The following is a 14,056-nucleotide window of genomic DNA, read 5'->3' on the forward strand; positions in this document are numbered from 1 at the left end:
GCAGTTATTTGTACTCTGTTTAAAGGGTCTTGTCCATGGCTCACAAGTGGTGGTAGTGTGGTTTTAAGAGAATTAAAAGGAAGTATGAACTCTGTTAACCACGTTAACTTGGATTTAAGATGCGTTATTATTTACAATTTACGTAGTCCACAGAGGTCCTGAAAACTTTTCATCGATGGCTTCAGCACTTCCAGTAAACCACAGGTAGCCCTTTACATAATCCCAGAGTCTCGGTGCTTCTCTCACACTTGCATACATCAGAATTCCTGGAGGGCTTGATATAACACAGATGGCTAGACCCCATGCCCAGAGTTTCTGATTCAGTGGGTCTAAGGAGGGACCTGGAATTTTACATTTCTAACAAGTTCCCAGGTGATGCTGACTGTTCAGGAACCAGGCTTCGAGAACCACACACACAGATAGGAAGCCCTTGCAAAACCCAAGGCATGTAACAAAAAACTTTCGTCCAAATGATAGTGCAGGACTTGACTAGGGAAGAATCAACATACCTTTCTTTGATTTGTCAGCAGTGAGCACTTGGAGAAGCCTGGGGCGGGAGGAGACAGGACGCGGGACAGCTCTGGGCAGCGGCATTCACGTGGACATCTCGGCAAAGCTGAGAGACAGTGTCAGAGCCACAGCCCTCTTTATTTTCTAAGAACTACTCTAGAATTGCAGGCTTAAAAATCTTCTGTTGGCAAATGTGGCCGTGTCTGTGAAACCCTGTGTATATATACCCTTAGATAAAGCAGGTGAATCTTGACCTCCAAGATTTACTTTCTCAGCTCTAGTGTCTGAGGTTTAGAGTAGCTTTCAGTTTTAAACAGCAACAGTTTTTTTTAATTAACACAAAATCTTTACTGATAATTTTGTCCTCAACTACTTAACTGATTGTATTTGGTCATTCAAAGTAAGTTAATAATATTGCTAAGTTGTAAATTCTCTACATTCTTATGACTGAAAGGACTCAGACAAAATCACAGTGTCCAGATAATAACTTTCCTACTCTAAAAACAAAAGCTACATTTTCTTAACATTAGCTATTTATGATTACAACTGATCTTGAAGGCAAGTACGAATAAGATAGTCTGCCAAGGAAGTGAAATGTAAATGACTCAAAGATGGCACAAAAAGGGGTAAGTGGAATGGGAAGTTCAAATATATTCCACCTTAAAACTGAACTGCCTTTTCAAACTAACCCTGAAGTCTTTAAGCAATATATATCAAGTTGAGGTCATTAGGAAACAAAACAATGTCTTGTAACCACTAATGAAAGTCACTGTTCTAAAAGTGATTTTAAAACAACCATAAGAATCAACTTTTTCAGAGCTCTGGAATCTAATTCAGAACTTACATCGACCAGGGGACTGCTTAATGCAGAAGAGGACATCTGAGTTTTGGCCTTCAAGGAAATCTCTGACAGGTCACTGGCTGACCACCTGAGATGAGATAACCGAACAGAGACATCAGTGAGCACGCCAGAAAAGGAATAGTCTTTGCAAAATTAGTTCGGAAAGGTCACAAAACAAATGGATGACTACAATCCCCATCAGTCAACAGCAGCGGGCTCTGAGGCAGGGGAGAACCTGATTCTAGTCACCACATTATAATGTTTATTTAGATGTCCAGTATTCAACAAAAAGTCACAAAGCATACACAGAAATAGGAAAGTAGGGCCCATTCATAGGGAAAAAATACCTCAACAGAACCTGTCCCTGAGGAAGGCCAGACATCAGACTTACTAGATAGACTTCTAAAGTCAGTTATCTTAAATATGCTCAAAGGGCTAAAGGACTATGGAAAAAAAGAAAGAAAGAAAACCAGGCAAGTGATGTATGAATGCAATTAGAATATCAGTGAAGAGAAATTATTTTTTAAAAAAATAGTTACATATGCTGAAAGTTACACGCTAGAACTTTAGAAGGACTTAACCGCCACAGCGTGTTCAGATGAATGTAAGATGAGACGGCATTTGGAGCCTGTGTATGCTGGTATGACTGAGTTCATGTAGGACTGTACAGCATCTGTTAGACAAGATATCACAGGAGCTGGGTTCCTGTTGACTTGCCATTTATTGGCTGATTTATCTTGGAACAGGCGCTGAACTGCTTATCCATAGTTTCCTGCTCTGTGAAATAGAGCATCTGTTCTGCAGACCCATAATGAAGATCCAATGAGACTGCACAGCAGTGCTGAAAATGTGAGGCATCCACTAGTTCATCCTCCACAGGAACCAACAACCTAATGATTAAAGGAGGAAAACGTTTAATATATATGCTACCGAGTTATCAGTAAAGGGGCAGTGCTTCAGTTAAAGAATAAAGACGTCTGCAGCTGTTCAGGTGGTCACTGTGCCCAGGGGAGCAATTGCAGCCCCCTTGGAATCTCTTCACTCTGTCATCAGATTTTTCCCACAGCCTCAGTTCCCCACTTAGCTCCCTCTGCTCACTTCTCCCAATGAAATTTACTTTCATACTTTAAAAATTAGAATAAATATAAACGTTTAGTTTTTCAGTTATTTCTCCTTTCCCAGGACTTTTATTGTATCTTTTAATATCACTAGAGGACAGCAGAGAAACAAAATCCAGATTGGATAAACTTGGTCCTTTCTGTCTCATTATCCTGAGTTTTGATAGAAAGCAGTTCTAAGAAATTGTAAAGTGCAGAGAGTTAGTTTGTACATGCTGAACAAATAACAGGTAAGATATTGACTGGCTTCTTGTGAATACCACTTAGTCACGAGAGGGAGAACTAGCAGAAAAACAGTTGTACTGATGCCACAAGAGACTGAAGGGTATCTTTAATTGGTTGATTTGAAAGAAAAGGCACAAAAGGAAAAAAAAGGCACAAACAAAATCCTCGGAGAATTCTGAAACTGCTGTGGTCAGTAGATCTGTCTGGAACTACAGTTTTCATCACAGTTCCTCATAAATAATCAAATTAAGTTTCATTTCCTTTAATCTACTCTCTGGTGTAAAAGTTAACAGTGAAATGACCAAATGCAGAAAGTCAAAGGAGCAACAACAGACATCCGGATTGATTGCACTGATTGGTGAAATAGATACCTTCCAGTTGTTGTTTTTAAGTAACATCCCAAAATCCACCTTGACAAAATTGATAATTAGGATCTGATTATCAGCCTCTCTGAAGGATTCCTGGAAAAGTTCTTTTCAAAAATATTCCATTTACATGAAGCTTTTCAGTGATAAACTTTCTCATAAAGTGTGGTGTTCCAACTTTGAAATGCATTTGATGTTTTAGAGAAAATCAGTTCTCTGGTGAATTGTCTCTTGTGTCAGCAGACAACTTTACTTCTCCTTATTCCCACCTCCTAAAACTTTTATTTTTCTGTTTCTGTTTGGGGAATAGGTACAGAATTTTCACAGCTGTATTCAGGTAACTGAAGACTTTGTGTCTCCAGAACATCTAGTACAGTCATTTCATTTAACACAAGAACTGAGGCTTTTGAAGGAAGAAATCAATTATGATGATAAGCTACAGGTAAGAGATGAGTTTTCTAACTAGCTCCTGTTCTGCAGGCTTGTTATATTCAGAATTATAAAACATGCATAACAGCTTAGGCCATCATTGCCTGGTTTGTCACATTAGGACAACAACCAAAGATTAATGCCAGTATTTAATTATATGACTAATTTTAACTTTGGCTTTTTAAAAAATTCTGGTGCAGTTTTCATTTGTTAATTTATCTCCTGCTGAAGTGATTAGAAATACCAACATCTCTTTCAGGTTAAAAATATCTTGTATCATGCAGTCAAGGAAATGGTGAGAGCTTTGAAGATACATGAAGATCAAGTAGAGGCTATGGAAGAAAATTAGGTGTGGTCCAGTTTGATGTTTTTAGGCCATTGAACTGGAATTACTTACTCTTGAACAATGATATGTATGTACACTGACTTAAGCTTCATAAAACCATCAGTGCCAAGAAATTCTCTTTGTAGTAATTACTTGTTACTGACACCACAGCAGTATAGCATAAGTCACAGCTCCTGTGATTCAGTGATATTAAAACAAGCTAAATTTTAAAGCAGCAATTCATAGCTGTTTTTGTATTATAGTGTATATGATGTTTGTGAAAATGCCAGATTTAAAATGATGTATTTATTTTTGGAAAAAAATACAAAATTCTATGCTATATTGTTGATCAAGTGTAAATGTGACTATGTACAGTTTACTAAAATAACTGATATTTTTCACTACATTGAGACAGTTACTGTGAGAATAGGACACAAACACCAGCTATTGCCTGCATTTGGGAAATTGCTGAATCGCACAGCATACATGTCATAATTAGAAAATTACTGCCAAATGATTGTAAAATTTGTAAAATATAAAATATATAAAGTAGATACTAAATACAGACACTTCAATATTTTGTTGAAGCTATTGACTGTACAATTAAACATTTTCAAAAGGTGTAATTTATTTAAAATTGTCTCATTTTGGTAAAATTTATGTGAACTTTTAAAGCTAAATATTAAACTTAATATGCTATGTAAATATATACATATATACATTTAATGATGTATTTTTTTAAAACATTGGCTTGCTTTTATTTGTTAAAGTGCAAGTGTTACATATGGCTTTGTAAAGTTGAGAGGGGTTTTACATTTTCCATTAAAAGGAGTTTATCAAAAATTGGCTATAGTCGAAGAGTTCTCCCTCATGATATGCCGATTACTGGGGGCTTCGTCGTCATCAAGGTGACTGCCAGCATTTTCTAGTGATACAGTTTCCTCCCGGAACATTTCCCTCTTGTCTTTGATTCTTGTAAGCTTTTCAAGCTTTCTTCAGACGTTATAGGTCATCACAAGTAAGTGCCTCCACTTTCTTGTCCTATGGCCCAGCTGATGAATACAGGTGACTCCAACATTTGTTATTTGTGAATAAATACATTTAGTTGAAAGAGCAACTCACTCATACATTAAAGTCATGGTCATGAGAGTATGTGGTCATAACAATATCAAATAAGTGCTCTTCGCCACAGAGATGCTGTCGCAGGGAGAGGAGGAGGAGAGAGTGGGGGCAGGTGGCAGAGAAGAGCCTGCAGTCAGCCAGAACTCAGAATATGAGTTCTGTTACTTACTGTGTGACCTTGGTAATAAGCTGCTTTAATTTGGAGTCTTGGCTTTAACAGCTGACTCCCGTTACCAGTTGGTTGCTTGAGGCTCACATATAGCCCTACCCTAACCTTACCTTTTGAATTTTACTGGCAATATGTAGCCCTCCACTGACACCTGCAGGATGTTGAAGGGATGGCCTTTTCTTATCTATCTGAAAGCACATAGCTTAAAAGAAAAAAGTGGTAGCCTAAGTCGTGACCTTGTAAGCTGCTTGGTTTTTATCCTGTTGCTTGCATGTCCACCATTTTTTAGTTCCACGTACGCTGTTATGCCACCCTCTACTCCAGGCAAGGTTCAGCCAGGAATGTGAGCAATTAATTACATTTCACATTAATACTCTACCTGGCACACGGGTTAATGGGATGGATAATAACTACTTAGCCAGTGGTTTCAAAGGGGGGGTGGCTGGTGAGTACGTGCATCTTCTTTTGTAAGATTTTGACTTTTTAATACCATTTTTCCACAAGTGTCTCAACTCATTAAATGGTATGTTTTGCTTAAACGTTTTTGTATATTCCATCGGATTTAATTTTGATGTGAAATTAATTTCAAGCCCATGATACTAATTCTGGAGTCGACCATCTCCTTCTGGTCCCCGAAAGTCTGCCAGGGGCCCAAAGTCTTCGGTGGTTTTCTACCAAAATGTTTTTGCTTCTCCTGCTGTTGTTTGAGCCACTTTTAAACCATCCTGCAACCCCTATAGAATAGTTGAAGCTAAGGCAGATCGAGCCTGGCAGTGTGGCTTTCAGAGAAAACTCATCTGATGAGAGTATTCTATCGTTTGAATCCCATGTTAGTGACCTAATTCTTGGTCAGGGGTTGGGTGGGGGGAGTGAAAAGAGAGGACCATAATGCTTGCATCAATCATTAAAGACATTCTTTGACTTTTTATAAGGCTTGGGGGCTGTTATTGATCCAATTTCTGATGGACAAATTCCTCTGACCATTTACTTTGTCTCCTCCATCCTTCTGGTTGGCTCAGACGCTCCTCACATATGAAGTCATCTGAATATGTCCATTTCTTCCAGACAGTGAAGTAGTACTAAATGTGTAGAATAATTTGAAAAACTTCAAGATCAAGGAGACTTTATAAAGGGAAACTTGTGCTGAATATTTGGGTCCCTCCTATTAAATTTACTCTAATGTCATTTGAACCCGAACATGAATTCCTTTTCCTGATTAATGAATTACTATATGCATGGCAGAATGTCTCTTCCACCATGCATTCTGGGATTGTAGCACCCATAGAAATCATCGTCTAGTTCTCTGTTACTTCCCTTTGGTAGATAGGGTATGGGTTTAACGTTATCTAGGTAAGAATAGTGAGCTTCAGAAGAAAAGTGTACTCATGTATACATACTATAGATACAGCATGTTCTATTTCTAGATGCCATCTGTCAAAGCCCAGACCAGATCAGGATTTTCAGCCATAGAAGAGGGGCAAGAAAATGACAATTAAAATCCTACAGCTATTCAGTATACAAAACACAATGAATTGGAGTGTGTAACAAGTAGCCAAGATACAAAGGTGGTTTATGCCACCAACCCTGTCACCAACATTCAGACTCAAACCTTTCCAAAGTCTAAAATTTATGACATTCCTGGCTATCCAATAATTAGGTTATTAACCTTGATGGTTATGTCTTGAAACCATATAGAAGGTACAGGAACTGAGTAGTAGTAAAGTACTTTGGTTATCACAGTAATCAGTCTGGCTCTTTGAATGAAAGCAAAGTGACTTTCAAACAAAAATGAAATGTTAGTAAGCTCTGGGTCACTGGCTGCATACAGAGTGGCTTCCCTTTCTTGATGAGGAAATTTCCACAGCTGACTTAAGCTGTTCAGTCAGTTCTCTGTATATGAGCCAACCAGCTGCAGCTAAGACTGGAGGACTGTCTGTGTTTTCTGTGCTTTATCTATAAAAAGGATCTCAGCCCTGGGGTCAGTGGTGGGTTTTGCAAGGATCTGTGTTGTACGTGTAGGTCAGAGCTGGACTCCATTTTGCGAGGTGGTATATTCTGAGGGACACATTAGGAGTTCAACAGTGTTTTCCTGCCCCCTAGATCTTGAATCGAGATTTGACAAGTGAAAGATGTGGATAGCTGGGTCAGTGAACAAATGGAAACGAGTAAGTACAAAATGAGATGGGAACTGACTCCTTTCCCAGGGGAGCTTGTATAGTCCTCTGCCAGCACAGTGAGGATGGTAACTGACTCACAGGTCCTACAACAGTATTGTAGAACACAGGACAAAAAGCAAAGAATCAAGGTAAGTCATACAGGTTTAGTAAGTGGAAGAAGTTCATGATAAAGGGCATGCAGGGATCACTGCCCCCCGTCCACACGTGCCTCACAAAGCATGAGAGTTACAATACGTGGGGACATTTTAGGAAAGAATTTATTATGTGTTTGGCACTGGTAATATGATAAATTATTCCATTAGGAACCTCCGGATTGTGCCATCAATGCTAAATACCATGTAACAAGTACAGCGGATCACTGCACAACACAGGCTTAGGGGCTCTGACGCCGCACAGTCGAAAAACCACATATAACTTTCTAGTCAGCCCTCTGTATCCAGTTCGTGTCCAAGGACTCAAGCAATGTGGATCATGTATGTCGTACTATAGAATTTACTGGAAAAAGTCCACGTAAGTAGTCACACAGTTCAAACCCCTGTTCAAGGGTCAACTAAGGTGTAAAACACATGGAAAAAGGTGGTAATACATATTGCCTGGGGTTAAGGAAGGCTTCAGAGAGGTGGCAGTATTTGTACAATCCTTCAAGGAACAGAAAAAGTGGGACAGAGTGAATGTTGGGGACATATTAATTTGCCTTTGGCCCTTTTCCATAGACACATTAGCTGTTTGAGACTTGGAACATTCTTTCAACAGTGACAAAATCATTTACTCTTAAACTCTTGTTCTAGAGGAGGAGAGGGGTAGGAGCTGCTTCTGGGGACTGCCATTATAAAAGGTGAAGGATTCGGTTCAAGAGATACCTTCCAGGATATGTTATAGGCAAGGGAGTGTAGTCTCATCTCCCCCATATGCTGCAGTTAGAGTAGATTATTTTCATATCAAACACCTGGAGACACTATGCTCACTTGAGGTACTTTTCTTAGTCAACTGAAATTTTAGCCAACCTCACATTTATTATGTCCAGTCGTTCCTTCGGAAATTGGTAACCATATGTGGCATATAGGGGAAATTTTCACCAAAATTTTCTAATAACTATAACTTATTCTTTTTTTTTGCAGAAACAAATGTTGAACAACACTTTGTTAGCAAACTTTTTCCAGATAGAAAGGGGAAAAGCCAGCCTACAACCTTTTCCAGCCTATAACCTTTTAGGAAAGGAGACAGAACCCCATTATACTTAATTCCTAAAAATTACAGCACCGTGCAAAGTCCAATGAAACCCACGGGACTTAAAGGAGGGGAAAATGGGATTTGCGCATAACACTGAAAACCTTTATCAGAAACATTTTTTCAAAGGCAGTAGTGGTTTTACATAGGTTAAATATTTAAGAAACAGATTAACACTGCAAGTGTGGCACTTTACCTTGAGGAAGACTGGAGGTTTGCTTTGGAAGTGGGCGTCTGAAGGGTCGCAGCTTGTGACTGAGATATTGTGAAGCGGTGGAAGGAGGGTGATCTGAAATTAGAGGGAGAGCTGTAACACCAGATCTGGACAGGTATGGCTTAATACCACCGGGATAGTTCAGGTGCCATACTTAAGTTTTCCCTGCAGTCAAAATCGCCTCTTAGGCAAACATAAAGTTCACATTATGCTCAAATTGTTCCCCATATATTAATCACACTTGGGTATATCTGCCTTTTCGAAACAGCTGAACTGACTGTACAACAAAAGATTATTCAGATCAAAGCTTCTAAAGCCAATGAACCCATAGGATTTCAGAAAGTTCTAGGACTAGTATTAAAAAGTTGGAACATCCGTTTAATTGGTTATCAATGACTTACTCATCTTGTCACACACCCTCCCAGAGGAGAAATGAAAGTAGAAATTAAGCCCATTTAAATTGAGCCTGGTGACAAATGATTATGTATTCTAAAAGAAATGTACAAGCTCCAGAAATTGTACAGTCATAGGAAATTGCTGTTCATCCTGGTTCGTGGATCTTTGAGGCACTACATAGGACATACTGATCTACTGTACTCTGCTTCCACATATGGTACCTGAGTTAGGGAGTCCACATTTTGGTCTCAGCATTCCATTCACATCTTTCCAACCATTAGCCGTTCCAGTACTGTCAACTAAACTTTGGGGAGAAGGGTTTATTAAAAGTTAGGGATGATTCACTAAGTCGCCCTGAAACTGTTTGGTTTTTTAAACCTCAGGAATTTAAAAAATTGCTTCATCTATTTTTTCCTGATTTATCAAGATAGGCGAGTACCAACAAGTATAAAGAACTGAGGGTAAAAGCAGGTGACCACTCTATTGGTTTACCTCCCACAAATCTTTTATGTATTTTTCCACTTTATGGAGCATAGATCACGTGTTATATAAAAACTGGTATTATGTTAGTTGGAAAAAAATTATGTCATTCTAACATTTAAACTAAATATTTCTAATAGCTTTATAATCCCACAAATAGGTTGATTATTGCACAACCACGGAATGGCAATGCTGTTTCTCAGCTGGGCGGAAAAACTGAGCCAAAGTCCAAATCTCTGTCTTGAATTGTGATCCTATTCATCCTTTTGCCAGTTTTGCAGTAAATGAGTTATGTTTCAAAAATTCAACAAATTCCTCGAGTACTATATTCAACCTTAAAGACCAAAGAAAGCAAAGGTCCTTCTAGAATTTACCACAATACTCTATAAAGTGTTGGGTATTTAAATAAATGAAAATTGGTTTGTGACCTTATTGCTGCCTCTACAGAACTTTTAGTTTTTACTCTGAAACTAAGGGATTTTGTGGTAGTGGTTAGCATCTGTTTCAAATACCTGGGCCCCTCCCTGGACAGCCATTTCCTCATAAGAACAGGGAAATAATCTGATCTAAAGCCAGTAAAAAAAACCTATTGGTGGCAACAGAGGCCCTGGGACTTCATTATACTCTCCGTACTGAGACTTCTTTAAACTTCCAGGGAAGATAGGCCTGCAAGTCATCTGGTTCCTCAAGTCAAGAATCCCCTTTCTCAGACCACAACCTCCCTTTCTTCTTTCTAGAAGCTATCTTTTACCTCTGGGAACCCCCAATGAGGCAGGCATTAGTCCCTCAATCCTACCCTACTCACTAATCACCTAAACTTATTGTATCCTTTGTCTTCCCAGACTCTGTTAACCTTCAAGATATTTGTATCTTGACTCCTTCACCTCTTTTCCTTTTGTCATACCGAGAAAACACTGCCTTTTTTTTCCCCCAATTTAATGTCTACCATAGAGAAACAAAGGAAAGACCACAAAAACTGGCCCCAGCCTTACCAAGACCGTTTTGGGTACTGAGCCAAATATTTTCCATTCCCCAAGACCAGGACCTGACCCTGGCCCCCTCACTTTCAGGAAATGGGGGGAAAGACAATCCATATGCGCCTCCCCCAAATTTCCTCGTGTGTGTCTTGCCATGATCTGATTCTGACCAAGCTTACTCAGTTCCTCCTCCCCATTTCTGACTCCATGCCTTTGTTCTTTACCTAGGAAGCCATTTCCCCATCCTCTGACCACATCACTACTTTCATGAAGGCTACGCTACTTATAGTTTTAGTGGCAGAAGGAAAGATGGATATTTATTAAGTATCTGGTGCTTGTATTTCAGATGACACTGATTTAAATATTTTTGCCTATACATAGCTATAAAACCACTCGACTATGAGAATATTTACTAGAGACCAACTAAGGATTTTTTAACTCTGCAGCCCACCACAAACTCCTCCAAGCGAACAAGAACCAGAAAGTTTCTCACCGTCCACTAGATGGCACTGTTGGTCTGCGGTGACTCTTAGAAGGACAGGCTTCCAACTGGAACAAAATAGACAAATTCTTAAAACAGTCAAGCCACTTGCTCTGGCAGAGGTCTCCAATTAGGCTACACTGGGATTATGACAAAATATGATAAAGATCACTGTCTAGAATGATTCGATAAATAACAGCTATTATTACTACAGTTCATGTCTAGACTCTTCAAATAGGTTAATAAACACACCCTACAGCAGTCTGCCTCACACTATTTTTTTTTTTATTCTTTTAAAACAACTTTAATCACAACTCCTCACAGATGAAAAGGGATAACACAGAAAATGGACATTAGGGTTTTCTGCAAGTGCTTGTTAAGGACAAGCTCAGTTTTCATCAGGTGGTCTCCAACTTCTCCTTGGGAAGCAGAGAGAAGCTGGGTGCACTGGTATAGTACGCACCTGAAGAAAACTCTGAATGACCAGGCCCCTAGGCCACAGTAGGAAAACTAAACAACTCAGCTGGGCCAGTGTGGCCCAATAACAACAGCACAGGACTGCTGGTCAGACCTCTCTTCTCTTGGCTCTGCTCCCAATCTGGTATAAAACTTCACGAAACTCCTAACCTTCTGGGCCTCAATTTCTTTTTTTAAATAAAATAATAGGTTTAAAGGTCCTAAAAATTACAGCATCCAAAACGTATCAAAACAAAAAGTTACCAGCCAAAGCAATCTTGAGAAAAAAAGAACAAAGCTGGAGGTATCATGCTCCCTGACTTCTGGACTATACTACAAAAAACTACAGTAATCGAAACAGTACGGTACTGGCACAAAAACAGATGCAGAGATCAATGCAACAAACTAGCTCAGAAATCAACCCATACACATATGGTACTGGCACAAAAACAGAGATCAATGCAACAGAATAGCTCAGAAATCAACCCATACACATGGCCAATTAATCTACAACAAAGGAGCAAGAATATACAATGGAGAAAAGACAGTCTCTTCAATAAGTGGTGCCGGGAAAACTGGACAGCTGCATGTAAAAGAATGAAATTAGAACATTTTCTCACACCATGTAAAAAGACTCAAGGGATAAAAGACCTAAATGTAAGACCAGAAATCATAAAATTTCTAGAAGAAAACTGGCAGAAAACACTCTTCGACATAAATCATAGCAACCTGTGTTTTTTTTTGGATCTGTCTCCTCAAGGCAAAGGAAACAAAAAGCAAAAAGAAACAAATGAGACCTAATTGAATTTAAAAGCTTTTGCACAGCAAAGGAAACCACTGACACAACAAAAAGACAACCTACTGAATGGGAGAAAATACTTGCAAATGTTAGGACCAATAAGGATTATCAATATCTGAAACATATAAACACCTCAATATTAAAAAAAAGAAAGGGACTGAAGACCTGAATGGACATTTTTCTAAAGACAGATAGACTTCCCTGGTGGCACAGTGGTTAAGAATCCGCCTGCCAATGCAGGTGACACGGGTTCGAGCCCTGGTCCAGGAAGATCCCACATGCCGCAGAGCAACTAAGCCCGTGCACCACAACTACTGAGCCTGAGCCCGAGTGCTGCAACTACTGAAGCCCGTGCACCTAGAGCCTGTGCTCCACAACAAGAGAAGCCACCGCAATGAGAAGCCCACACACCACAATGAAGACCCAACGCAGACAAAAAAGAAATTTTAAAAAATAAAGACAGATGGCCAACAGACACATGAAAAGATGTTCAATATTGCTATTCAGAGAAATGCAAATCAAAACCACAATGTCACCTCATGCCTATCAGAATGGCTATAAAATGGAATATTACTCAGCCATAAAAAAGTAAATTTTCTGCCATTTGCACTAATATGGATGGACCAGTAAGGTACTATGCTTAGTGAAATACATCAGAGAAAGACAAATACTGTATGTTACCACTTAAAAAAATAAAACAAATGAATATAACAAAATCGAAACAGACTCACAGATACAGAGAGCAAACTACTCGTTACCACTGGGGAGAGGGAAGTGGGGAGGGGCAAGATAGGGACAGGGGATTAAGAGGTACAAACTACTATGACTAAAATAAGCTACAAGGATATATTGTACAGCACAGGGAATACAGCCATTATTTTATAATAACTTTAAACAGAGTATAATCTATAAAAATGTCAAATCACTACACTGTACACCTGAAACTAATACTGTAAATCAACGACACTTCAATTAAAAAAACAAAAAAGTGCTTAGAAAGTGTTAAAAGCTGAAAGATAATGTATTTATTTAACATTTTGAATTGACTTACCTAGAGACAAAATACTTTCATTATTTCAATAACCCTGTGTTAAAACACTAGGGATAGACAATGGCTTGAAGAACTACTTTGAAAATATCTTCTTATTCCCCCTTAAGCATGGTTTCCAAAGTATGGATTTACATGTGGTTACCATGGCAGTACAGCTAAAACTGTTACTACATACTAATTTTCTGAAAGAAATGTTTTTGTCAACATTCTATGAAAAGCTGAAAGAACTCAGGACTATGCTTTCTAATGCCCAAATAGTTATCTGGGTTCAAAAGCAAGAGGCCATCACGGAGTAAGGAAGGACAAGAGTCTACTCCCCTTCCAGTACATGCATCATTCACTTTCCTTTAGTGGAAGTGAGCTTTCCTTAAACCCCTTTCAGGGTCTTAAGCTAGACAGAGAAGAGAGGAGAACATCTTAAAAACAAACCTCAGCTAGGAGATGAGGCATGTGCCCTGTGGAACAATTAAACAAGTGTTTTTGTTTTAAGGACCTACTCCATGGAGACATTGCTAAGCTGCTGCAAATGTACCAAGTCATCTGGTCAAAAGGCACATACATTGTACTGACAGACTCAAATCCAAAACCTAAAAACAAGATCAAACAAGAGGACTAAAGAGTGTGAATAAAGGCTTCAAAGACAATGGAAACGTAAAATTAGTCCATTTAACATGAATTTTGTTAGTGTAAATGC

The 14,056-nt window shown here is 38.9% G+C and overlaps 2 protein-coding genes across 15 annotated transcripts in view; one reads left to right on the top strand and one right to left on the bottom strand.

The window, feature by feature from the left end:
* JMJD1C (jumonji domain containing 1C) overlaps nt 1-5,643 on the top strand; it is a 315,663-nt gene extending 310,020 nt beyond the window's left edge. For 10 of the 11 annotated variants that reach the window (XM_059055378.2, XM_067025528.1, XM_067025530.1 and 7 more), the window contains 2 exons: nt 3,370-3,501; nt 3,748-5,643. In XM_059055378.2, the coding sequence (XP_058911361.1) occupies nt 3,370-3,501; nt 3,748-3,837 (222 nt within the window). In that variant the 3' untranslated portion in view covers nt 3,838-5,643. The remainder of the gene's footprint in view (nt 1-3,369; nt 3,502-3,747) is intronic. The other variant, XM_067025525.1, reaches the window with a different exon arrangement.
* NRBF2 (nuclear receptor binding factor 2) overlaps nt 1-14,056 on the bottom strand; it is a 74,620-nt gene that overhangs the window by 26,364 nt on the left and 34,200 nt on the right. For 3 of the 4 annotated variants that reach the window (XM_067025534.1, XM_067025536.1, XM_067025533.1), the window contains 4 exons: nt 11,069-11,124; nt 8,705-8,797; nt 1,355-1,439; nt 510-616 (listed from right to left, as the gene is read on the bottom strand). Coding sequence is in view for 1 of the 4 variants with exons in the window: in XM_067025536.1 (XP_066881637.1) it covers nt 524-616; nt 1,355-1,439; nt 8,705-8,797; nt 11,069-11,124 (327 nt within the window). In the remaining 3 variants the exon portion in view is untranslated. Of the gene's footprint in view, nt 1-509; nt 617-1,354; nt 1,440-8,704; nt 8,798-11,068; nt 11,125-14,056 lie in introns of those variants that run through there. The other variant, XM_059055380.2, reaches the window with a different exon arrangement.

This window comes from Kogia breviceps, chromosome 2 (assembly GCF_026419965.1).
Source record: "Kogia breviceps isolate mKogBre1 chromosome 2, mKogBre1 haplotype 1, whole genome shotgun sequence".
Taxonomy (NCBI): domain Eukaryota; kingdom Metazoa; phylum Chordata; class Mammalia; order Artiodactyla; family Physeteridae; genus Kogia; species Kogia breviceps.